General features: G+C 38.0%; 1 protein-coding gene across 1 annotated transcript in view; it reads right to left on the bottom strand.

Moving 5' to 3' along the window:
- The window catches only part of LOC133646195 (phospholipid phosphatase 2-like), a 50,280-nt gene extending 24,889 nt beyond the window's left edge, over window positions 1-25,391 (bottom strand). The window contains exons 1-2 of the mRNA XM_062041324.1: window positions 24,928-25,391; window positions 24,743-24,816 (exon numbers count right to left, since the gene is read on the bottom strand). Of these exons, the coding sequence (XP_061897308.1) occupies window positions 24,743-24,803 (61 nt within the window). The 5' untranslated portion in view covers window positions 24,804-24,816; window positions 24,928-25,391. The remainder of the gene's footprint in view (window positions 1-24,742; window positions 24,817-24,927) is intronic.
- Between the last annotated feature and the right edge of the window lie 1,587 nt (window positions 25,392-26,978).

Raw genomic sequence — 26,978 nt, 5'->3', positions numbered from 1 at the left:
TTAGATCCTATTTGTTTTAAATATTTCATTAAAAAAGGGGAAGTGATATTTTTATGCGAAAATTACAATGAATTCTCATGCCTGAATTTTAGCTACATCGTGCAGATCAACTGAAACCAAACTCAGAACTGAAAATATGCATGTACAGTTGGGTCCATAAATATTTGGACATTGACACAATTTTCAATATTCCAGCTCTGTAAAACACCAAAATGGATTCGAAATGAAACAATCAAGACGTGCTTTAAGTGCAGATTTTGTGCTTTAATTTAAGGGTATTTATATCCAAATCTGGTGAACGGTGTAGGAATTATAACACATTTTATATGTTCCTTCCACCTTTTAAGAGACCAAAAGTAATTGGACAATTGGCTGCTCAGCTGTTCCATGGCCAGGAGTGTGTTATTCCCTCGTTATTTAATTTACAAAATAGCAGATAAAAGGCCTAGAGGTAATTTCAAGTGTGGTATATTTATTTGGAATCTGGGGAGGTCATCTCTCAATATGAAGTCCAAAGAGTTGTCACTATCAGTGAAGCAAGCTATCATTAGGCTGAAAAATAAAAAACAAACTCATCAGAGAGATAGCAAAAACATGGTGTGTGTCCAAATCAACTGTTTGGTACATTCTTAAAAAGAGAGAACACACTGGGGAGCTCAGCAACACCAAAAGACCTGGAAGACCACGGAATACAAGTGTGGTGGATGACAGACAAATCCTTTCCCTTGTCAAGAAAAAGCCCTTCACAACAGTTGGCCAGATGAAGAAAACTCTCCAGGGGGTAGGTGTATCTGTGTCCAGGTCAACAATTAAGAGAAGACTTCACCAAAGGAAATACAGAGGTTTCAGCACAAGGTGTAAACCATTGGTGAGCCTCAAAAACAGGAAGTCCAGATTAGAGTTTGCCAAGAAACATCTAAAAGAGCCTGTGCAGTTCTGGAACAACATCTTATGGACAGATGAGACAAAGATCAACTTGTACCAGAATGATGGAAAGAGAAGAGTATGGAGAAGGGAAGGAACTGCTCAAGATCCAAAGCATACCACCTCATCAGTGAAGCATGGTGGTGGTAGTGTAGGTACGTGGGCATGCATGGCTGCCAGTGGAACTGGATCTCTTATATTTATTGATGATGTGACAGCTGACAAAAGCAGCAGAATTAATTCGGAAGTGTTTCGGGCAATGTTATCTGCTCATATTCAGCCAAATGCTTCAAAACTCATTGGACGGCACTTCACAATGCAGATGGACAATGACTGCAAAAGCAACCAAAGAGTTTTTTAAGGCAAAGAAGTGGAATGTTCTGCATTGGCCAAGTCAATCACCTGACCTGAATCCCATTGAGCATGCATTTCACTTGCTGAAGACAAAACTGAAAAGAAAATGCCCAAAGAACAAGCAAGAACTGAAGACAGCTGCAGCGGAGGCCTGGCAGAGCATCACCAGGGACGAAACCCAGCGGCTGGTGATGTCTATGGGTTCCAGATTTCAGGCTGTCATTGGCTGCAAAGGATTCGCAAGAAAGTATTCAAAAGTGACAATTTGTCCAATTACTTTTGGTCCCTTAAAAGGTGGGAGGCACATGTAAAATGTGTTGTAATTCCTGCACAGTTCACCTGATTTGGATGTAAATACCCTCAAATTAAAGCTCAAAGTCTGCACTTAAAACACATATTGATTGTTTCATTTCAAATCCATTGTGGTGTTGAACAGAGCTGGAATACTGAAAATTGTGTCAATGTCCAAATATTTATGGACCTAACTGTAGATACAGTATTCACTCTTCATAGCTTCAGCTTTAGAGTGAAGTGTTGTGTCCATTGCTTTGAATGGGAATCTAACCTGGGGTCATTTGTCTTCACCTAGGGAGGAAAAATAGTGGTGGAAATGAAACGGCCTAACTTCCTGTGATGCCTCGTCGGGGGGTTGTTATTACTGGAACCATACTTCCAGGCATGTGTTGGATTCAACCCCACAATAATTAATTCCACCGCTTGTATTATTGTAAGAATAGCAAATCAGTTGTGCAAAAAGTGACTTTCTGGTGTAGTTTTGGCAGCTGAAAAGGTCTTTTTAAGGAGAGAAGTACATAAACGATGTAAGTTCCAAGGAAATAGTGTCAAACAAAACAAGCACACTGTCACATGCAGGCCTGTCTGGACATGTGGTGACAGAGAAACGTGTCAACGTGAACTAAAAGGTCAGAAATGGAGTTTGATCCTTTAGTGTCAAAGGGACCTTTTTCATGGTCTTAAACACAAACAGGTTTTTTTTTAAATAAAAAAATAGGTTCAAACTTTTCGTTTTCTCACATGGACTAAAAGACTCAAGCAAAACACACACGGCAACACACACAGCAACCGCACCAGCCACGCACACACACAAACAGATTTATGTCCACACAATAGCATATCCACACCTACACATTCGCTCTCTTCAGCATCTCCCTTTCATTTTCACATGGGAACGGCATGGAGCACAAAGTCAATAGTCCCCACTTTACTCTTGACACATATTTAGCAGTTTCTGGCAGTTTGTGTGTGTGTGTGTGTGTGTGTGTGTGTGTGTGTGTGTGTGTGTGTGTGTGTGTGTGTGTGTGTGTGTGTGTGTGTGTGTGTGTGTGTGTGTGTGTGTGTGTGTGTGTGTGTGCGTGTGCGTGGGACATTTCAACTTTTCCTACAAGATGCCACACAAATAACATTTTGCAGTGACATGTAACAGCTGTCAAACACAAAGGAACGTACAGTTAACCCCAAGAGTTATTTTTCAAAATCTTTAAAAGAAAAAGTTGGAATATATCCATATTTCAGGTTATATAAAAATTTTAATGGTCCTCATAAACCGACCATTTTAATTTTCATAAATGTTTTCATTAGAAATGTCCGATAATGGCTTTTTTGCCAATATCCGATATTCCGATATTGTCCAACTCTTAATTACCGATTCCGATATCAACAGATACCGATATATACAGTCGTGGAATTAACACATTATTATGCCTAATTTTGTTGTGATGCCCCGCTGGATGCATTAAACAAGGTTTTCCAAAATAAATCAACTCAAGTTATGGAAAAAAATGCCAACATGGCACTGCCATATTTATTATTGAAGTCACAAAGTGTATTTTTTTTTTTTAACATGCCTCAAAACAGCAGCTCGGAATTTGGGACATGCTCTCCCTGGGAGAGCATGAGGAGGTTGAGGTGGGCGGGGTTGGGGGGGGGGTTCGTAAGAAATAGCGGGGGGTGTATATTGTAACATCCCGGAAGAGTTAGTGCTGCAAGGGGTTCTGGGTATTTGTTCTGTTGTGTTTATGTTGTGTTACGGTGCGAAATGTGTTTGTCATTCTTGTTTGGTGTGGGTTCACAGTGTGGCGCATATTTGTAACAGTGTTAAAGTTGTTTATACGGTCACCCTCAGTGTGACCTGTATGGCCGTTGACCAAGTATGCTATGCATTCACTTGTGTGTGTGAAAAGCCGTAGATATTATGTGACTGGGCCGGCACGCAAAGGCAGTGCCTTTAAGGTTTATTGGCGCTCTGTACTTCTCCCTACGTCCGTGTACGCAGCGGCGTTTTAAAAAGTCATACATTTTACTTTTTGAAACCGATACCGATCATTTTGAAACCGATACCGATAATTTCCGATATTACATTTTAAAGCATTTATCCCTAGTTTTCATTAATTTTAAGGAATTGCAGTTTTTGTATCATTTCCCCACTCTTCAAAAAGCAGTTCCTTTGGAATTTTCTATGAACCTGGAATATCTAAATATTACAACTCTTCGTTTTAAAGATTTTTGAAGAATAACTTAACCACCCAGTTATTGATATTATTGTGCTCGTTTTTGACCCCACTTGTGGAAGAGTGTAGGTATTGGTAGGTTGTGCATCCAAGGGTTAAGCACAAAATTATCAGCCCCTTTGGAATATTTGAAGATTTCTCAAAAATGTGCCCCGTTTGCAATATTCCTGACATTTTTAAAGTAAACCATTCATCAATGACATGGACTCGTTTTGGCCCACTTCTGGATATACAGTGATACTTCGGTATACGAGTTTCATTGGTTCTGTGATCTGTGACGCAGTTTGTACCTTGAAAAACTTTAACTATTGCCGATTGAAATCAATGGGAAATACTTAAAGTTTAGACTAAGATGAATGCAGCAATGTGCAGAGACATCCTGGATGAAAACCAATGCTTCCTATCCAATCTGATGGAGCTGAAAAGGTGCTGCAAAGAGGAATGGGCAAAACTGCCCAAAGATTGGTGTGCCAAGCTTGTGGCATCCTATTCAAAAAAAACTTGAGGCTGTAATTGCTGCCAAAAGGTGCATCAACAAAGAATTTAGCAAAAACTGTAAATGGATGGATGGATATGAACACTAATGTACATGTGATTTTTTTTGTTTAAATACATTTGCAAAATTTAAAAAAAAAAAATTTCATATTGTCATTATGGGGTATTGTCTGCAGAATTTTGAGGACAAAAATGAATTTATTCCATTTTGGAATAAGGCTATAACATAACAAAATGTGGAAAAAAGTGAAGCGCTGTAAATGCTTTCCGTATGCACTGTAAACTCTACAGTACATCCTTTTCAACATCTGCTGGTTTAGAGGTGGAGTTTTCTGAAAATGTTGGTTGCATTAAGAACTGTACAAATTATTTTACAGTATAGGTTTTACTACAATATTGGCGTTTTTTTTTAACATCAGCCATCAGACCAGAGGGGAAGGGAAACAAAGAAAGGTCATATACAACACAGCAGACATGCGCATCTCCGCAAAGTTGCATTCTAACTGGAGCCCCAAGAGGAACCAAGTCCAACTTGGCTATCAGAGTGCAACTTCACTCGTGTGTGTTTGCAGTAACACATAATGACAGGATGGACGTTTGACTGCGGAGGGGAAGAGGGCAAAATAAAAACACGGATTGAGAGTTTAGGTCCAACTTGGACATTCAGCACATTCCAGCTGTATCTCTCCCCTCACACACACACACACACAAGCACACACACACACACACACACACACGCACGCACTTACACTTACACGCACACGCACTTTTAAGCGGGTGGGGGTTTTGAGTATAGTTAAAACTCCACACACACACAAGCTAATAACATTACATCTCTGATTCTACACAAATCAAACTACTTGCTGATCTGACCTGGTCTTAAGTAAATAAACCCACCACTATAGGGAAAAAAGCAGGATTTGCTATAGATCTTAAAATATACAACTACAACTGTAATCATTTTGATTTTCTTTAGCAATTAGGCTTGGGATGGTACCTTTCACATTTGAACCAATACGGGACTAATCCCTGGCACCTGGGAATACATACCGGTACTAAAGGGTACCAATTGTCATTTGTGTACTTTTGTGTGCGTTAATAAATATTGTTTTTAATAATAAAATCTATTTGGGCGGCTTGGCGTAGTGGGTAGAGCGGCCGTGCCAGAAACCTGAGGGTTGCAGGTTCGCTCCCCGCCTCTTACCATCCAAAAAAAAAAAAAAAACGCTGCCGTTGTGTCCTTGGGCAGGACACTTCACCCTTGCCCCCGGTGCCGCTCACACCGGAGAATGAATGATGAATGAATGAGTTGTAAAAATGAATGATGGGTTCTCACTTCTCTGTGAAGCGCTTTGAGTGTCTAGAAAAGCGCTATATAAATCTAATCCATTATTATTATTATTATTATTTTTTTTATCAGAACATTAACATTTTTTTACTTATGATTACTGTTGTCCAGTTGTTACATCTTTTTTTTATAATCTCATTTGCAAGTATGACATTAAGTTGCAGTTACAGGTAGGGATGATACTCGAAACCGGTTTTCCCGGTTGTTTGATGAGAAAAGAACCGAGTCCTCGGACTCGAATCCCTTTTTGAGAACCGGTACCCGTTATTGAGACCACTATAGTAAAGGAAAAGAGTTGATTCTTTATTCGAATCCCGTCCCGACCAGAAATGCTCCGTGGGACATCACAAGAATTGATGTCACGTAGGCGCAGATAGCGAAAGCAGGAAAACAATGGACGGGAAAAAGCGCTCCAAAGTGTAATAAAGTTTAAAACAAAAGCTATCATCCATCGAATAACTTTACTGAGAGATTTTAGCAGGGTAAAACACATGACGAACACTTTTACGACCAACCGGAAACATAGCAACCAGGCTAGCAACGCACCTCCTTTACGGCAGCTGTCGCAACGTTCTTAAAACAACCGCAGCACATACATATATATACAACATATCTCCCTTTTTTAACTTTTGTTTTTCTTTCCTTGTAAACAAAACAAAATCACACTGTAGATGTGTTGTCTGTCTAATTATAAATAATGCAGACGAGGCGTGTTGGCTGAGTTCTTGACATTTACTTTCACAGCGTGGCAACATGCAACACTTTTCGGGGCTACCGCGCATGCTCGTAACTCCCGTTGCATGCTGGGTAGTGTAGTTGTTATATTCTCTCGCTCATAACATTTTCCCCCCTATAAAGAAATAATGTTAACTCAATAAAGTGTATTTCTTTTTTTAGCTTTAACTTTTCATTTTTTAGCATTGTAACCACATTTGCAAACAACTTTTCTCTTCATAGAATTTTCTTTCAATAAAGAAATAAAGTGCAAAAATGTCAAAGCATCATAACAAACAGTTATGTCAAATAGCAGCAGAAGTGCACTTTTTGGAGAGCTGTATTATTTTCAGTTTTGTGCCCAAGGGACTGATTTTATTTAACACTATATTATTATTTATACACCTATAGTGATCACAGAGACAGGTTGTTTTTGTGTTACTGTATATATTTGTTTCTCTGAAAAATCCCACTTAATATACTTTGGGTAACAACAGTCAATAATTATTTATTTTATTTTATTTTTTTAGGTGGGTAACAGTCAATATTTATTTATTCATTAGATTTTATTTTTTTATTATATAATAAAAGTGAGCTTTTGTTAAACCAAATATTGTGTGTTTTTTTCCATATACAACAACCTATCTGGACTCGATAAGAGAATCGATAAGGAATCGGTTCGATAAGAGGATTAGATAATAGGCTCAAACTCGATAATTCCTTATCAAACATCATCCCTAGTTACAGGTGCAAATATAAGACGTGAGATGGTAGTTGTGTATAGTATATGGTGTGATTTCTTGGTTTATGTTGCGCGCTAAGAAGTGTTAATACTCTAAGTATTGTACTTATTACGCACCAGATGTTTGATTGTAACGTGCATCTTAGTTGTAGTTTTTATTTAAAAAAGTGGTAAAATTGCCCCGTAAAATCGCTAATGCTAATTAGTAACATGTCAATAGCAAAGCCAATGTAATATTAGCATCAAGCTAGCGTATTTTGGTAAAGTGGCGCCTTACTTTATTTATGTTGGAGCGTTTTTAGAGTCAAGTTCTTTGTTGGCATTCAAAATTGCAAAAATACCTCGAGCTCAGGGGTGTCAAACTCATTTTAACTCAGGGACCGCATGGAGGAAAATCTGTGCACACGCGGACCGGACTATTAAAATCACGGCATTAAAACTAAAAAATAAAGACAACTTCAGATTGTTTTCTTTTTCTTACTTTGGCCAAAGATAAAACAAACACATTCTGAAAATATTACAATAAAAATATAGAAAAAAATACCGGACGCGGTACAGTTTAGATCCATGAAGGAAAGAAGAAAGTGAATGAATGTTTATAACTGACTAAATTTAAATGTGCATAAAAATGTGTTTTGTATAATTTTTTTTAATTAATTAAGTAACGTTTATGACAACCTTTTTCCAAAACACAATATAGAATGTGAGATATAACAATGTTTATCATTTGTTCTCAAAACGCTTACAAAAAGTGGGACCCCAAAAATTTACTGTTGGACCCCATTTTTATGACTCGATGGGGTCCCTGGGACCCCGTTTTGAAAATTCCTAGCGCCAACACTGATGGGAGTATTGGTGCGTGCAAAACAGCAGCAGGTGGCTGTGGCCTGTGGGCTGTTTCTAATACTAATCACATATCATCATGGGGGCCATAGATAATTCATTCCAGGGCCTTGACTTTGACACCCCTGCTCTAGCTAGTTTGGCTGAGTCCGCTCTTAGTGCTGCAGGAGTGATCCCCAAATGCCAAAGTGCAAAGAACCGGCTGAGTCGGCAACCAGGTGTGACGTCACACGCAACCCAGGTACCATAACATCGCACCTTTGGATTTTACGTAAATTGTAAATAATGTAAATAATGTAAATAATACAATGTATATACTCTGATGATTAACTTGTGTGATGACTGTATTATGATGAGTTGCGAGACCTGTTGTGGCTCAATATTGGTCCATATATAAGGCGCACTGGATTATAAGGTGCACTGTCAGCTTTTGAGAAAATTGGAGGTTTTTAGGTGCGCCTTATAGTGCGGAAAATACGGTAAATAGAAAATATCCATTTTCTACTGCTTATTTTCTTCGGGGTCGCGGGGGGCGCTGGAGCCTATCTCAGCTACACATATATACTGTATTTTCCGCACTATAAGGCGCACCTAAAAACCTCCAATTTTCTCAAAAGCTGACAGTGCGCCTTATAATCCGGTGCGCCTTATATATGGACCAATATTGAGCCACAACAGGTCTCGCAACTACGGGATGCATAACGTAACCCCAGCCTCTACTGTAGCGTCTATTCTATGCGCCTTGTGATGCGGTGCGCCTTATCATGCGGTGCACCTTATATATGAACAAAGTTTTAAAATAGGCCATTCATTGAAGGTGCGCCTTATAATCCGGTGCGCCTTATAGTGTGGAAAATACGGTGTGTGTATATATATATATATATATTTTTTTAAGACTTTAGTTTAGGCGGTGGCTCTTTGTTGTTAAGGCGACCGCCTTAACAACAAAGAGCCACCGCTTAAACTAAAGCTTTGTTGTTAAGGCGACCGCCTTAACAACAAAGCGCTGCGGAAAATCCTGTTAACATTGCTGTATGTATACTTTTGACCCAGCAGATTTGGTCACATTTTCAGTAGACCCATAATAAATTCAAATGTTTTGTGTTTTCTATGCCACATCAATGTGGAATGCGCTCCCAACAGGTATAAAAGAAAGGGCATCTCTATCCTCCTTCAAAACCGCAATAAAAGTTCACCTCCAGGCAGCTACAACCCTAAACTAACACCCTCCCCGGATTGCTAATAATCAAATGTAAACAATCAAATGCAGATACTTTTTCTTATGCCTTCTGATCTCTCTCTCTCTCTCTCTCTCTCTCTCTCTCTCTCTCTCTCTCTCTCTCTCTCTCTCTCTCTCTCTCTCTCTCTCTCTCTCTATGTCCACTACTTGCTGTCCATATCCTACACCCCCCCCCCACACCCCTGATTGTAAATAATGTAAATAATTCAATGTGATAATCTTGTGTGATGACTGTATTATGATGATAGTATATATCTGATAGTATATATCTGTACCATGAATCAATTTAAGTGGACCCCGACTTAAACAAGTTGAAAAACTTATTCGGGTGTTACCATTTAGTGGTCAATTGTACGGAATATGTACTTCACTGTGCAACCTACTAATAAAAGTCTCAATCAATCAAAAAAAGACAAACAAGTATGTGCTCCAATGACTCCATCACAAAAAAATAAGAGTTGTAGAAATGATTGGAAACTCAAGACAGCCATGACATTATGTCCTTCACAAGTATATGTAAACTTTTGACCATGATTGTATATAATCTATTGTGACATCTGCGGTATCTAAAATTATTGAAAAGCAGTACAATGTGGGACATTTCACTGAGCAACAAGACAGGCAGCCACACGTCCACGATGGGACCAGCTGACCACAAAACGGACCATCAAGGTGTTGACAGTGTGCAAATACATCTTGTGGTTAAAGAGAGGGTCGAAAAAGCTGAGAATGGTCATTATCATTCCTTGCTGTCAGTCAGCAGGTGCATACACGCACATGCAAAGTTCCACATAAGGTAAAGAACAACCCAAGTCTTAAGAGTGCTTTTTTTGTTCCCAAGCTATCTTTCAGACCACATTCTAACCTTTCAGAGTCTTATATATCACAGCATCTCCTCACCTATGGCCTCCGTGAGAGATGAGGTGACACAAACATCTGGAAGACGTCAGCTCTGACGGCTTCTAATGTCATCGCCGCAGACCGGGGCAAGCTGCGACAGGCTGTTTTGTTCGCCGTACAATTCATACACACCTGGTTGGACGTTTGTGTAAGAGAGAATTTTAAGTGTGTCAGAGGCGTGCCATTTTTGCTTTTTTTGTCGACAAAATAAAAATAAAGTAAAATAAAAATATAGTCCTAATCGATCAAAGACTGATACCCCCTTTTGGTATCGAAACTGCCAACTTATGCATCAATCCAAAGGATCTCTCCAAGCAACGTTTGTAAGTTTTACAATACAACTAAAACAATTCATACTTACTAAACCGTCCAATAAGTAAAGTCTTTCCATGCATTTTTGTTTTGTTTTTAATTTGCCGTCGTAATGTAACGAAGCAAGCATTGTTAGCATTAGCTAATATGATAACAGGTTTACGAGTGTCTGTGTTAACATAAACTTACAATGCAGTGTTTCCCACACATTCATTTATTTGTGGCGGCCCGCCACGAAAGAATTACGTCCGCCACAAATTAAAAAAAATAAAATAAAATAAATTAAAAAAAAAAAATATATATATATATATATATATATTTTTTTTTGTCCTCTCCAAGTTCTCAGGCAAATCATATAGTTGATGTAGATGCCCATATCGGCTGTTCAGATTTACTTTACAAAAGAGAAGTGTAGGATACTTCTCTTGTTGCCTTATTTGTATTTGACTTTATTAAATGTATTTATATTAGAAACACAACATGTGTATATAACAAAGGGTGCAAAGTCTGCAGGCAGTAGGAAACACATGGTTAAGTGTAGGGAGTAAAACTGATGGCAGTCTAAAGTTCAAGATTTTTGGAGCTCTTTGTTCAGTGGATCAGATGTTTGATGAGGCTCTGTGTCTATCTACCACCGCTACTGTTTTCTGTTTATTTGTTACTGACTGTGGCAGGACACCTCTGCCTCCGTTTCACTTTATGTTGCTGGTAAATAATATGGTTGTACTAGTAGGCTAAGGTTAAATTATTTAGTATGCACTAATTAAAGGGGCAGAGCTTTGAGACATTTTAGCTTTTATATTTTATAAGATATATTTTTTGTAAGAACCACAATTAATAAATATATTTCAGTGAATAACTTATTGTTCAAATCTGTATATAAATATGTACATAAAGTGTTGTAATTATATTGTAAAATGGATGGATGGATGGATTGACGTTTAAAACAAAACAGTTATTATTAATTACTAAGTATACATTTTTTTGAGCCTTTTTAGAGAAAAATCAAATCATTGTAGTAAATTATGCAAATTACTCGATGATGTCATGGTGACCACGCCCATAGCCACGCCCCCACCGCCACAGGTTTTGGCAGTTTATGGGAAACACTGCAATGGCATTCTTTGTGTATTGTTTCAGTCACACAAATTCCTCACTAAATTCACCAAAACGTCACCATGGAGTTATTGAGTCTGTTTAGCTGATTGGAGAGCTAGAATCTGCACCTAGTGGGTCCATGACAAGGATTTCTGTTTTGTTTGATCAGCCGCTTTACTGCCGTGTTACAGGCACCGTTTAGAGACAATTAAGGTACGTAAATAGACATTTACTAAATATTTCTGTGTAAATAACTCATTTCGCAATGTCTGCGTCCTATAGTATGGTGCAGTTAATATATGGAAAAATATTTTTTTCATCTAAAATTTAGTGGGTGCAGCTAGGGCTGGGCGATATGGACTTTTTTTAATATCTTGATATTTTTAGGCCATGTCACGATACACGATATATATCTCCATATTTTGCCTTAGCCTTGAATGAACACTTGATGCATATAATCACAGCAGTATGATGATTCTATGTGTCTACATTAAAACATTCTTGTTCATACTTCATTAATATATGCTCATTTTAAACTTACATGCAGAGAGGGAAATCACAACTAAGTCAATTTACCAAAACTGTATTTATTAAACGGTTATTAAGCAGTGGCACAAACATAAATGTCATTTCCAAACAGAAAGTGCAAGATTGTCAGAGACATTTTAAAACAAGCTATTAGTGCACTTTTGTGCATGATGTCACTAAGATGACTTATCAAAACAACACTAAATTAAAGTGCACTTTTTGTACAGAACGCCACTACAATAGTTTAAAACAAATAAAGTGCACTTTTGTGCATGATGTCACGCAAGATATTTCAATAAGTGTCAAATAAAAATGAGCTGCACAATAGGAAATCAAATAGTGTATGTCCCTCGCTATGTGGTAGGTTCCTGCGGACGTTATCTCCTTCTGTTGTTGACTATTTTTTTTTCATACGGTGTTGATGTGGAAATGGTTGCCTCTGCATTTTGTGGGTGTGGCACCGAATGGAGATGTTGACTTACGGAGTTTCAAGCACTCTTCATTCTCTAGCGGGTGACTTTTCAAATGATGCTACATATTAGCAGAAATGCAACGCTTTAGCCCCACACTTGACAAATTACGGTTGTCTGTTCGACATATTCCCGCTTGAAGCCAAACCACCGCCAGACGATGGACCCCCTGCTGTTTTTCCTGGGAATTAATTCTTCCTTCATTTGTTACCAGATTCGCACCTTCTTTCTCTCGTATTACCACTCGCACCACAGCTAACGTTACCCATGCCGCTACCTCTCTGCTCCGCGAGGGCGTATACGTACAGTATGTGACGTATGTAAGAAGGTGCGCTTGTTTTAAGTCTCTGTGAGAAGCAGAGACAACAAAGAGTGATAAAAGCCTGCAGTGTAGTGCCCGCAGCTAAAAGCAAGTATATATACTATCGCGATATAGTCATTTTCTATATCGCACAGAGACAAACCCGCGATATATCGAGTATATCGATATATCGCCCAGCCCTAGTTACAGGCACCGTTTAGAGACAGTTAAGGTATGTGAATAGACATTTACTAAATATTTATGTGTAAATAACTAATTTCACAATGTCTGCGTCCTATAGTATGGTGCAGGTAATATATGGAAAAATATTTTTTTCATCTAAAATTTAGTGGGTGCAGCTTATAATACCCGTGCGCTCTATAGCAGTGGTTCTTAACCTGGGTTCGATCGAACCCTAGGGGTTTGGTGAGTCGGCCTCAGGGGTTCGGCGGAGGTCAAGACACACCCGACTCATCGCGTAAATAAAAACTTCTCCCTATCGGCGTATTATGGATACCCTCAAACAATGTTCCCTCTAATTTTCAATCTGATTTGCAGGTGTGTAATTTGTTGTGGTTCATTTTGTGCACCCGTAAAAAAACAAACATATAACTTTGTCTTGAATTTGAAAAAAAACAACTTTTATTTTTCACTAAAGAAGAAGGGAATGCGCATATGAAACTGCTGGGGTTCGGTACCTCCAACAAGGTTAAGAACCACTGCTCTATAGTCTGGAAAATACGGTACTTGTTAATTTTCTGTTAATATTTGCTTACTTTTTTTCCATATACACTTCTTCAAGTTTACTAAGCACTTATTTCTTGGTGCTGTTTCAAAATAGCTTTGTGGTTAGTTTAGCATTAGCATGCCTTCTTCTGGCTGGCTCTCGGTGAGTAACATGTTTAGCCTCGTCCTTCAGTGATACTCATGGTACCAAAAAAATATGTCAGCCCGAGGGTATTAAAAGGCATTAATCGACAATGGCGATCAAGAATTTTTTTTTTACGAAAATCGGCCGATACTGATCAGTGGCCACTCGATCAGCACGTCCCTTAAGATGTATTTTGTATTACCACAGAATGGGGTAACACGAGCAACATTATGTAACACATAACAGCAGGAAAGTATTTTCTCAACACCTGCCTTTGTAGCCTTAAGCAAGATCTAAATTATTTTGGTTTAATCTATTTTCACACGCGTATGAGAAGTCCAAGACCACATGCTTTTGATTGATCTAAATGTGACTGTTGGTCATACGCTGCGTGCCTCCAGGACACTTGGGGGACAGTCGTGGTCATTTCAGCTTGTTTAGCTATGTGGGATTGTGGTAGAGCAGACCTGGGCATTCTGCGGCCCGCGGGCCGCATCCGGCCCTTTGTGCGTCCCTGTCCGGCCCGCGTGAGGCCAATTATAAATTACAAAATAAATTTTAAAAAGTATCTATGTCGAGTGTGCAATACAACGGTGCTGCTTTTGTTTTGAAAATCGTTATTTGTATTACTTCCGTGTGGACGTATGCGTGATTGTGAGTGAATGTGAACAACTGCAATTACAAAATAAAGTTGAAAAAACATCTATGTCCTGCGCGCAATACAACTGTGCTGCTTTTATTTTGAAAAGTATTATTTATGGGCGTGTGTCCGTGTGTAACCTGCGAGTGAAGGTGCACATGCAGCGACAAGTGATGCACGGTTTACACCCGAGACGCCAAAAAGAGAAAAGTTGATGAGGAATGGCGTGTTTTCAACAACACATGGACTGCAAAGCAACGTTCCCTCACCTAAGGTGCGTGCCTGCGCAATTGCGCACTGCTCAAGGGTCTGCTGCGCGCAGCAAATATATGCCGCGCACCAAATCAAATCCCATCTGAATTATAAACAAAATAAACATATTTATTCTATGGAATTTTGCAATGCAACTTTGAGTGACAGTGACAACAAGCGGCCCTAATGGTGTTCGTCAACACCGTTCAATTGAACACCGTTCAATTATTGTAACGTCTATCGAGATGCTTCGAGGACAGGAATTATATCGATCACTTTATTGAACAAAACTGTTTATATTCGGAAATAACCACACCAAAAACATGAGTAAAACACTTCTATCTCGAAAAACTAGTCATTTTCTGCCGTACAAACCAGGCCAAAACCAACTTGTCATCTGTCACCAACACGCATAGCACTAAACCACTGGTGCGTTTAAGGCCACACAAAAAGTCGGACAACTCAAACACCACACAAAGTTACACTATGACTCCTCAGTCATACGTGTGCTTATTTTACTGTCATTTATTATTAATGTTAATTTATATATATTAGTCATGGAATGCTGTTACACACACTATGTTGAAGTATTACTATTATTATTATTATTTATCTTACGGTATATATCAAAAATAATATTGAGCAAAATTTAATTGAAATATTGTCGATGTGGCCCTCCAGCAGTGCTCGGGTAGCTCATGCGGCCCCCGGTAAAAATTAATTGCCCACCCCTGTGGTAGAGGAAGATAATGCTACATGCTAATACCAGACATGTCACTACTAGCAGGAGCTCTCAGATAACTATAACTTTCCACTGCTATTTCCTGGTGTTGGTAATGTTTTAATGTGTTTAAATGACATTAAAAATTACATGACAGAAAAAGATTGCCATTTGTGGAGGACTACTCTGACTATTACATTCAAACTAGGGATGTCCGATAATGGCTTTTTTGCCGATATCCGATATTCCGATATTGTCCAACTCTTAATTACCAATACCGATATCAACCGATACCGATATATACAGTCGTGGAATTAACACATTATTATGCCTAACTTGAACAATCAGGTATGGTGAAGATAAGGTCCTTTTTAAAAAAAATTATAAAATAAAATAAGATAAATAAATTAAAAACATTTTCTTGAATATAAAAACAGTTACATAGAAACTAGTAATTAATGAAAATGAGTAAAATTAACTGTTAAAGGTTAGTACTATTAGTGGACCAGCAGCACGCACAATCATGTGTGCTTACGGACTGTATCCCTTGCAGACTGTATTGATATATATTGATATATAATGTAGGAACCAGAAATATTAATAACAGAAAGAAACAACCCTTTTGTGTGAATGAGTGTGAATGAGTGTAAATGAGGGAGGGAGGTTTTTTGGGTTGGTGCACTAATTGTAAGTGTATCTTGTGTTTTTTATGTTGATTTAATAAAAAATAAAAAACAACAATACAGATAATAAAAAAAAAACGATACCGATAATTTCCGATATTACATTTTAAAGCATTTATCGGCCGACAATATCGGCAGGCCGATATTATCGGACATCTCTAATTCAAACTATTATTTTTAATTGCTTCTTTACATGTCAACACATTTAAATAGTAATCTTTGACACTTAAATGATTCCCGGGCGTGGCCACCGCTGCTGCCCACTGCTCCCCTCACCTCCCAGGGGCTGATCAAGGGTGATGGGTCAAATGCAGAGAATAATTTCGCCACACCTAGTGTGTGTGTAACAATCATTGGTACTTTAACTTTTTAAATAAAGGGATATATAAATTCATTCATATTACTTTTAAATAAAACATATTTAAATATACATTTAAATGAATAAATAATTTAGTTGGTTATTTTCCCCTTGCAGTACATGGCTGCGAGGTGCCGCTTATTCAGTCTCAACAGTATGTACTGAGTTTTGGCCGACTACTCCTAATATAAAAATTAGGGCTGTCCAGTGAATAATTGTTTTAATCAGATTAATCACACTCTTGAACTGTGATTAATCATGATTAATCACAGGTTATTATTTGCTTGCATAAATAAAATTTGCTTTAGAAAATACCCCGATATTTGGATGCAAACGCAATTTGGTAGTCAGAATGTTATAAAGGAATGTTTTTTAAATGTTTTACTGAACTGCAAGTCATTGATTTGCTCAAAATTGGTGATGGTAAGTATAGTAAGAATTAGGTGCACATTTTGAAAGTATCTGCAATAATATAGCAAACCAGGTACAGATGTACAGTATATTTATAGACAATGTAATAAAGACACCCATAAAGAAGTTTACATAATGCATCATTTACATCTGCATTTACTCTTCCTTATAGGGATGTCCGATAATATCGGACTGACGATATCGGGCGATAAATGCTTTAAAATGTAATATCGCAAATTATCGGTATCAGTTTCAAAAAGTAAAATTGATGACTTTTTAAAACGCTGTGTGTACACGGACGTAGGGAGAAGAACAGAGCGCCAATAAACCTTAAAGGCTCAGTTACATAATATCTACGTCTTTTCACACACACAAGTGAATGCAAGGCATACTTGGTCAACAGCCATACAGGTCACACTGAGGGGGGGCCGTATAAACAACTTTAACACTGTTACAAATATGCGCCACACTGTGAACCCACACCAAACAAGAATGACAAACACATTTCGGGAGAACATCCGCACCGTAACACAACAGAACAAATACCCAGAACCCCTTGCAGCACTAACTCTTCCGGGACGCTACAATATACACCCCCCGCTACCCTCTACCCCCCCAACCCCCACCTCAACTTCCTCATGCTCTCTCAGGGAGAGCATGTCCCAAATTCCAAGCTACTGTTTTGAGGCATGTTTAAAAAAATAATGCACTTTGTGACTTCATTAATAAATATGGCAGTGCCATGTTGGCATTTTTTTTCCATAACTTGAGTTGATTTATTTTGGAAAACCTTGTTACATTGTTTCATGCATCCAGCGGGGCATCACAACAAAATTAGGCATAATAATGTGTTAATTCCACGACTGTATATATCGTATCGGTTGATATCGGAATTGGTAATTAAGAGTTGGACAATATCGGACATATCTACTTCCTTAGTTTAACCAGTTGTTTAAACAAATGTAAGCCATTTTTCATTTTGTTTGGCGCAGTTGGACCGGATGTGACATGTAGCGCAATTATTGTAAAGTGTGTGTGTGAGAGAGAAGGTGCCCTGACGAGAAGCCAGTGTGTTGATGAGAAGTGAGAAGTTGTCAATAAAGAATGTGCCTCTCAATTCCCTCGTTATGGTCTTTTTCTGCTGGGCTTCCTCCAATTACAAAACCTCGGTTACACAAACAGGCTTCTTTACTTTTTCAGAGAACGGCGCTGACCTCTTTTTTTTGTACAAACCACATCTAGTTTGTAGGATGTTAGTCGGCGGCATGAAGGACATCTTGCAGCACTTGGTCTTCACAGACGATGGCTATCTTATTTCCAAAAGGTAATTTATCTGTGGTAAACGCAGATAAACTCAGCCAGCATAGTTTGTTGTCCTCTGTTTGCTGTCCCTGTAGCATTCATGCCATTCTCACGTTTATGTTTTGCTTTAGGATGCTATTCTAAACTTGATGTGCGCCGATGATAAGAAAGTTTATTGCTGCAATACTAACTACATACCTCAGTTTTATCCAAAGTTTCGTCGGAGTTTGTTTTGAAGGGCGCAGAGTATGGAGCCAGAACACTGCCAGAAAGATTTGGCATCTAAAAAAATAATTGACATTGTAGAAAAAGTTGTACTGGCACCGAAACAAGTTTTGGCAACAAATAAATACAAACATTGAAAATATACAATCTTTTTGGTGGTTGTTTTCAATGCCAATATTCATATTTTTCTACACTTTTGTTGTTTTTGTGTGTTTCACATACAGGTCTACTCAAGACAAAAGAAAAAAAGAAATGTTGCTTCAGTGTTTCCCATAAACTGCCCAGATACCTGTGGCGGTGGGGGCGTGGCTATGGGCGTGGTCACCATGACATCATCGAGTAATTTGCATAATTTACTACGATGATATGATTTTCTCTAAAAAGGCTCAAAAATGTATGCTTACTAATTAATAATAACAGTTTTGTTTTAAATGTCCATCCAGCCATCCATCCATTTTACAATAAAATTACAACACTTTATGTACATATTTATATACAGATTTGAACAATAAGTTATTCACTGAAATATATTTATTAATTGTGGTTCTTACAAAAAATATATCTTATAAAATATAAAAGCTAAAATGTCTCTTAAAGCTCTGCCCCTTTAATTAGTGCATACTAAATAATTTAACTTTAGCCTACTACTACAAGCATATTATTTACCAGCAACATAAAGTGAAACAGAGGCAGAGGTGTCCTGCCACAGTCAGTAACAAATAAACAGAAAACAGTAGTGGTCAAATACAAATAAGGCAAGAGAAGTATCCTACACTTCTCTTTTGTAAAGTAAATCTGAACAGCCTATATGGGCATCTATATCAACTATATGATTTGCCTGAGAAGCTGGACAGGACAAAAAAAATAAAAAATAAAAATAAAAAATAAAAAACAAAAAAATCTATTTGTGGCGGACGTAATTCTTTCGTGGCGGGCCGCCACAAATAAATGAATGTGTGGGAAACACTGTGCTTTATAATTTCATTATTTGAAGTTTTTGTCAACTTAATTTAGATGCTCTCGGTCCTCCTTTCTTCTTCTACGGTATTTTACTTGCATCGGGTAAAATTGCTTCCGAGTAAACGTGTTATAAGCCCCGCCTACAGGTGCCAGGCCCTCGCGCTAAAACACTGCCATTATTTTTATACCGTAAAAAAAAAAAAAAAAGAAAAACCGAAAAAGAAAAAAAAGAAAGAAAATCGTAATAAAGAGAAGCGATCACAAAAACCTTTGAAACACACAAAAACAATAAACGTGTACAAAAATAAGAACATTGGCATCAAAAACAACCACCAAAAATATTGTATTTTTTCAATGTTTGTATTTATTTGTTACCAAAACTTATTTTAGTGCCAATTAGGGTTGTATGGTATACCGGTACTAGTATAGCACCGCGATACCAATGAATCATATTCAGTACTATACCGCCTCTAAAAAGTACCGGTTCCCCTCCCCTTTTTTTAACAGGCATGACGGCGCGTCGTTGTCACGTCGTGACATCGCTGGTTTTAGGAGCAGAGGAGCATGTTCGGCAGCGCACAATCACAGAGTACTTACAAGCAGACACAGTGTGTAGACAGAAAAGGGAGAACTGACGCATTTTGGCTTAAAAACTAACAATAAAGGCAAAGTTATAACACTGAAACGCCCTCAGGAAGAGGTGCTTTAAGACATGGCTAGCTAGCTAGCTAGCAAGCAGCTAGCGTCCAGCCGCAGTCGGCAGTGTTTTAGCTACTTCTAAATCACTAATCCTTGTCTCCATGGCGACAAGTAAAGTAAGTTCCTTACAAGTATCATCCCTGCAGGACGAGGAATAGCTAAACATGCTTCCCTACACACCGTAGCTCACCGGCGTCACAATGTAAACAAATGCCCAACATCCACTGTAATGATACCAAGTACAGGGGCGTATCTAGTCGATACTACTATGATTACATCGATATTTTTTATCGTCACAAAATATTTTTTCCTTTTTAAAATGTATATTATGTTTATGAACTCAGGAAATATGTCCCTGGACACATGAGGACTTTGAATATGACCAATGTATGATCATGTTACTACTTGGTATCGGATCGATAACTAAATTTGTGGTCTCATCCAAAACTAATGTAAAGTGTCAAAAAACAGAAGAATAAGGGATTATTACATTTTAACAGAAGTGTAGATAGAACATGTTAAAAGACAAATTAGGCAGATATAGAACAGTAAATGAACAAGTGGATTAATAATAAATGTTTACAGTTTGTAATGTTGACAAAATAATAGAATGATAAATGACACAATATGTTACTGCATACATCAGCAGCTAAATTAGGAGCCTTTGTTTGTTTACTTACCACTAAAAGACAAGTTGTCTTGTATGTTCACTATTTTATTTAAGGACAAACTTGCAATAAGAAACATATGTTTAATGTACCCTAAGATTTTCTGTTAAAATAAAGACAATAATGACTTTTTTTGTGGTCCCCTTTATTTAGAAAAGTACCGAAAAGTATCGAAATACATTTTGGTACCGGTATCAAAATATGCCAATACAACTTTTTCTATAATGTCATTTTTTTCCCCCCCGATACCAAATCTTACTGGCAGTGTTCTGGCTCCATCGCAGAGCACATCACTCTGTCCTCGCACCGGTGTGTGACGTAATCACTGCTTGTGCAATGCGTGCTGCCTTCCACCAGTCAAAACAAAAACTGTGACTAATCTTCATGAATTTACGATAACGCGATTCTTTTTTTTTGTTAACCACATGCATTAACGCATTAACGTCGACAGCCCTAATAAAAACATATATTTTTAATGAATCTATAATTGCTTGCTCATTTGTCGCATGCACCCTTTCGTTTACCGTTGTACACTTCCCTGTTTATTGAATAGGTTAGCTAGTTAGGTGAGAGTGATTATTAATAATTTAGTCAAGTATGTAAGAATGACTTTTTTAATAAAAACATTTTTTTTATTCACCTATAATTGTTTGCTTATTTGTCCCATGCACCCTTTCATTTACCGTTGTACACTTCCCTGTTTATTAAGTAGGTTAGCTAGTTAGGTTACGGTGATTATTAACTAACTATGCGATTTTTCGTTTTTGGTTATCCGACAAATAAGTTCACAAATAATTCAGTCAAGTACGTAAGAATGACTTTTTTAATAAAAGCATTTTTTTTAATTTAATCTATAATTGTTTGCTTATTCGTCCCATGCACCCTTTCATTTACCGTTGTACACTTCCCTGTTTATTGGGTCAGCAAAATACGACAAGTTATTGTGGGTTTTTTTATATGTTGCATAGCAAACAATTATACATTTTTGTGAATTTCAATCCCTGGAAAAGGAGGAAAGATTTTTCAAAAGTTAAGGATTCTGTCCTCTAATCCAGTGGTCCTCAACCACCGGGCCGTGGCCCAGTACCGGTCCGTGGACCGATTGGTACCGGGCCGCGGCCGCACAAGATATTAAAAAAAAAAAAAAAAATTTTTTTTTTTTTTAATTAAATCAACATAAAAAACACAATATATCAATCAATCAATCAATGTTTATTTATATAGCCCTAAATCACAAGTGTCTCAAAGGGCTGTACAAGCCACAACGACATCCTCGGTACAGAGCCCACATACGGGCAAGGAAAACTCACCCCAGTGGGACGTCAATGTGAATGACTATGAGAAACCTTGGCGAGGACCGCATATGTGGGCACCCCCCCCCCCCCCCCTCTAGGGGAGACCGAAAGCAATGGATGTCGAGTGGGTCTGACATAATATTGTGAAAGTCCAACACATCAATATATATATTATATATATATTATATATCAATATATATATATCAATATAAATCCATACAGTCTGCAGGGATACAGTCCGTAAGCACACATGGTTGTATTTCTTTATGACAAAAAAAATACAATTTTTTTTTTTTTACTACCTTTTTTACCAGCACGCTGCCTTCCGCTAAGGGTGTAACGGTACACAAAAATGTCGGTTCGGTACGTACCTCGGTTTAGAGGTCACGGTTCGGTTCATTTTCGGTACAGTAAGAAAACAACAAAATATACATTTTCTGGTTATTTATTTACCAAAATGTGTAAACAATGGCTTTATCCTTTTAACATTGCTTTAAAATAGCTCTGTGTGTGATGGATGTGAGCCACCACTAGGCTGATTAGTGCAACAGCAGGCAGTCATGAATGCTAAGCATAACAATAACATACATATACACACAGGGGCCATTGCCAGGGTTAATGCAGTCAACATATATAAAATAAAAACTGAATAAGATGAGGCTCAGAATTGTTTTCTTAACAAAACCTTTCTACATATAAAGTGCAACATTTCCACATATAAAGTGCAACATTAAACTGCTTCAAGTTGTTGCTCAGATTAAATAAAATGACAAAACTTTTCTTCTACATACAAAAAGTGCAACATTAAACAGTTTCAAGTCAACTCAGCCTCAGATTAACTTTTCTTTTCCCCCCCCAGCCTTTAACCCTGGTGACTTTCACTCAATGTTCATGTTTTTTGCCAGAAAAATCAGTTTATCCACATTGTCTGCAGAAAGAGCAGACCTGCTTGCAGTTAAAACGTCTCCAGCTGTGGAAAATACCCTTTGGCTGGGCACGGAGGTAGCAGGTATGGCGAGGTAGTGCCTGGCTAACTTGGCAGTAAGAGGATATATGGGCTCATTGTTCTTCCACCATAGAAGTGGGTCAAAATCTAGTTTTTAATGCAATATGGTCTTAAATCTGCAGCTATAAAAACACCAACGGCATTTGTTATTGCTTTAGCCCTGCCTGACTCGCCGAGGAGAGGCTGCTTGAATGCGGTGGGAGCTATGTTTGTTCGTCTTTCTCTTCGTTGAAGCGATGTTATCCATTGTTGTATCGCACCGCGAAGCCGAAGTGTTCCCAAATGGGAGATCTTAACGAGGCAGGAGGGTCTTCCAGCTCTGGCTTTTGCATGTTGTGGTAGCCCGGTCGCTGCCAGCATGCCGTGTGTTGTGCCTCAGTGTGCATTGTTTACACAACGTGCGGTGCGCTACTTAATATGTCCGTATGGAAACTCGTTCGGTACACCTCCGAACCGAACCCCCCGTACCGAAACGGTTCAATACAAATACACGTAGCGTGACACCCTTACCACCCGCTGTTTCCGACATCTACAAAGCAATTAGCTACCGGCTGCCACCTACTGATATGGAAGAGTATTACACGGTTACTCTGCCGAGCTCTAGACAGCACCGACCACTCAACAAAAACACATCATTTTCAGAGTATATTTACTGGTTTGCAAAAAATATTTTTCACCCAAATAGGTGAAATTAGATAATCTCCCACGGCACACTACACAGTGGTTGAAAAACACTGCATCAGTGCTCACATGTTTATTAGCTGGTGCATCAATACAACTTGCACTGAGCCTAGTCTATAAAATCTGCTACACCTCCCTGATACCGAAGTACATGTCAAACTACTTCCTTAACTTCCTTAAATGACCGCCATAACCACAACACCAGGGGGAGCTCCACTAACCACGTTAAACCCAGATTCCGATCTAACAAAGGTCTTAACTCATTCTCCTTCTATGCCACATCAATATGGAATGCACTCCCAACAGGTGTAAAAGAAAGTGCATCTCTATCCTCCTTCAAAACCGCACTAAAAGAACACCTCCAGGCAACTTCAACCCTAAACTAACATCCTCCCTCTTCCACATCCCACCTCCCCGGATTGTAAATAATCAAATGTAGATACTTATTCTTATGCTTTCTGATCTCTCTCTATGTCCACTACTTGCTGTACATATCCTACCAAGTCAGTCCTACACTGTTTCAATGTCCATTTCTCTGATGATGCAATTGTTGATGACTAAGTGTTGATATCAACCAAACCTAACCCCCCTCCACATCCCACACCCCGGATTGTAAATAATTCAATGTATATACTCTGATGATTATCTTGTGTGATGACCGTATTATGATGATTGTACATATCTGTATCATGAATCAATTTAAGTGGACCCCGACTTAAACAAGTTGAAAAATGTATTTGGGTGTTACCATTTAGTGGTCAATTGTACGGAATATGTACTGTACTGTGCATTCTACTAATAAAAGCTTCAATCAATCAATCAATCAATCAAAACAAATCTAGTAATTAGGCGGTTTTGAAAAAGCCAGATAAGATTATTTTGGGAGAAGTTAGAGCAGTAAAGTAGATCTTGGAGCATTCTTTCTAGGTGTGTGTTGGGAAACACCGTGGCCTGTTTGAACAAGATAGCGACCATAGATGACTAGTTCTCCTACACAGAGTGGAGCAACTCCCGTCTGCAATTGCATGTTTTTCTGCATGGTGCAACTTGTTTTAAGGTGAAATATGATAAATGTATAAACCATGTGCTTTTGTGTTGAGCAATCACACGCGTCACAGTGTTTTTGTTTCCCCCTCGCGTTTGTTTACACACCAACACTTTGAAACAACTCACCAATGAAGACGGAAAGAACGTCCACCACCACCAGGAGCACCCTCTTGCCTTGCTCGGTCATGTTTCCCCCCTCGCTGTCATGGAAGAAATTGTCCCTTTTAAAAAACAGTCGTGAAAACAAACACGAGACTCGGTGGTTTACATAAAGGAGAGCGTGGTTTTTTTCTGTTGGGTCCGCGGCGTACCTGTGGTCTGGTGACCGCTGGAAGAAGACCTCGCCAGGTGAGCAGCGCCGGTGTGGAGGAGGTGACTCTGCGGGTCACGCTGCACATTGCTGGCCCGACAAGAGCTGAGCGGAGGAGGCGGGGTCGGGCCTCGGTGCTCCGACCTCCCCTCCCCGGTTAAAAGGAGAGGGTAGACACCGCCTCCCAGTCTTGAAATCAGGTGGAAGAATCTATTTCTTACCGTAACTTCTACCTCTTTGTCATTTTAATAGGTTAGCTAGTTAGGTGACGGCGATTATTAGCGAACTATGCGATTTTTCTTTTTTGGTTATCTGACGAATAAGTTCACAAATTTGTATGTAAGTATGTAAGAATTACTTTTTTTTTTTTTTAAATGCTGTCTTTAAAACATATTTTAGTGTTTTTGACCGCAACAAGTGTTCTGAGAGGCGTCCATCTTGCTTCTCCAACCCGCCACTAATTACGGATGTGTGACGTCAGCAATAATCATTTACTTCCTGGTTTAATCACGTGGTTATGTTTATGTCTTGAAAGTGAACAGTAATCTGGAACATTTCGTAATTTTAATTTTTTTTAACACAGCCATAAAAAATACGTTATGTTAACGTGATAGTCAAATTTTTTTAGCATTTGCTTCTCCAACCCTCCCCTAATTACGTCAGCACCAATCATTTACTTTCGGGTTTAATCACGTGGTTATGTTTACCTCTTGAAAGCAAATAGTAACCTGGCACATTTCGTAATTGTTGCATTCTCTTTTAGTTACTTTGAATTTACAACCCCCTGGCGCTGTTTTGTACTGTTTTGTACTTTTTTTGTACTTACTTTGATTATTATTTTCAACTGTTTCTAAATGTTGAAATTTATAAATAAAGGTTTATATGTATAAAAAAATGAAAATAAAATAAACATTTCGTAATTGTAATATGTTATGTTAAGGTGATGGTCAAATTTTTCGTTTTTAAAAAAAAAAAATTCAAAACTTTTATTTATAACATTCAACATTTACGTACATACAATCAAAACAAGTACAGAAACAGTACAAAACAGCGCCAGTGGGTTTGTAAACTCAATAAAGCAACTAAAGAAGAATGCAAAATATATATATACGTGTAAAGCCATAGGCTCACACAAGTTCCGTAAATAATCCAAATTTGGAGCACAGCATCATAGTTTTCATAGCTTTTTGGCATTTTCAAGTCAATTTCTAATTCTTTTTTAAAGGCACAAAAAACAGGTCGGGTATTGAGAAACTTACATTTATTAATATAAAACTTAGCCAATAGTATAATTAGGTTGCAAAGGTAAAATTACTTTAATTTTTTTCTCATACTGTGTAAATCCAAATAGCCCATGTTTAAAACAAAGCACAAATTTGTTATGAATATTGTCCAGGATGAAACCACATTTTTATCATTTGCTTCTTCAACCCTCCACTAAATACAGATGTGTGACGTCAGCACCATTCATTTACTTCCGAGTTTAATCACGTGGTTATGTTTACGTCTTGAAAGTGAACAGTAATCTGGAACATTTCGTAATGTTTCCTCATTATACTATTGGCTAAGTTTTATATTCATGAATGTAAGTTTCTCAATACTCGACCTGTGTTTTGTGCCTTTAAAAAAGAATTAGAACTTTACTTTAAAACGCTTTCTACCTCTAACAACCAAAAAGATTAGAAAACTATGATGCTGTGCTCCAAATTTGGATTATTTACGAAATGTATGGCTTGACACTTTGTTACACATATACAGTATATTTTGTATTCTATTTTAGTTGCTTTTTTGAGTTTACAACCCCCTGGCGCTCTTTTGTACTGTTTTTGTACTATTTCTGTACTTGTTTTGATTATTATCATTTATTTGCTTGTGTGTAAATGTTGCATATTATAAATAGAGGTTTATAAAAAAAAACATTTGGTAATTTTTTTCAATGTCATCACAGCCATAACAAATACATTATGTTAACGTGATGGTACATTTTTTAGCTGTGTTCTCTAATGGGGTCATACTATGATTTTTCCTGAACATCACATGTAATGGTGGTTC

This window comes from Entelurus aequoreus, linkage group LG03 (genome assembly GCF_033978785.1).
Source record: "Entelurus aequoreus isolate RoL-2023_Sb linkage group LG03, RoL_Eaeq_v1.1, whole genome shotgun sequence".
In the NCBI taxonomy this organism is placed as follows: domain Eukaryota; kingdom Metazoa; phylum Chordata; class Actinopteri; order Syngnathiformes; family Syngnathidae; genus Entelurus; species Entelurus aequoreus.
This window is presented reverse-complemented; position numbering and strand designations above follow the sequence as displayed.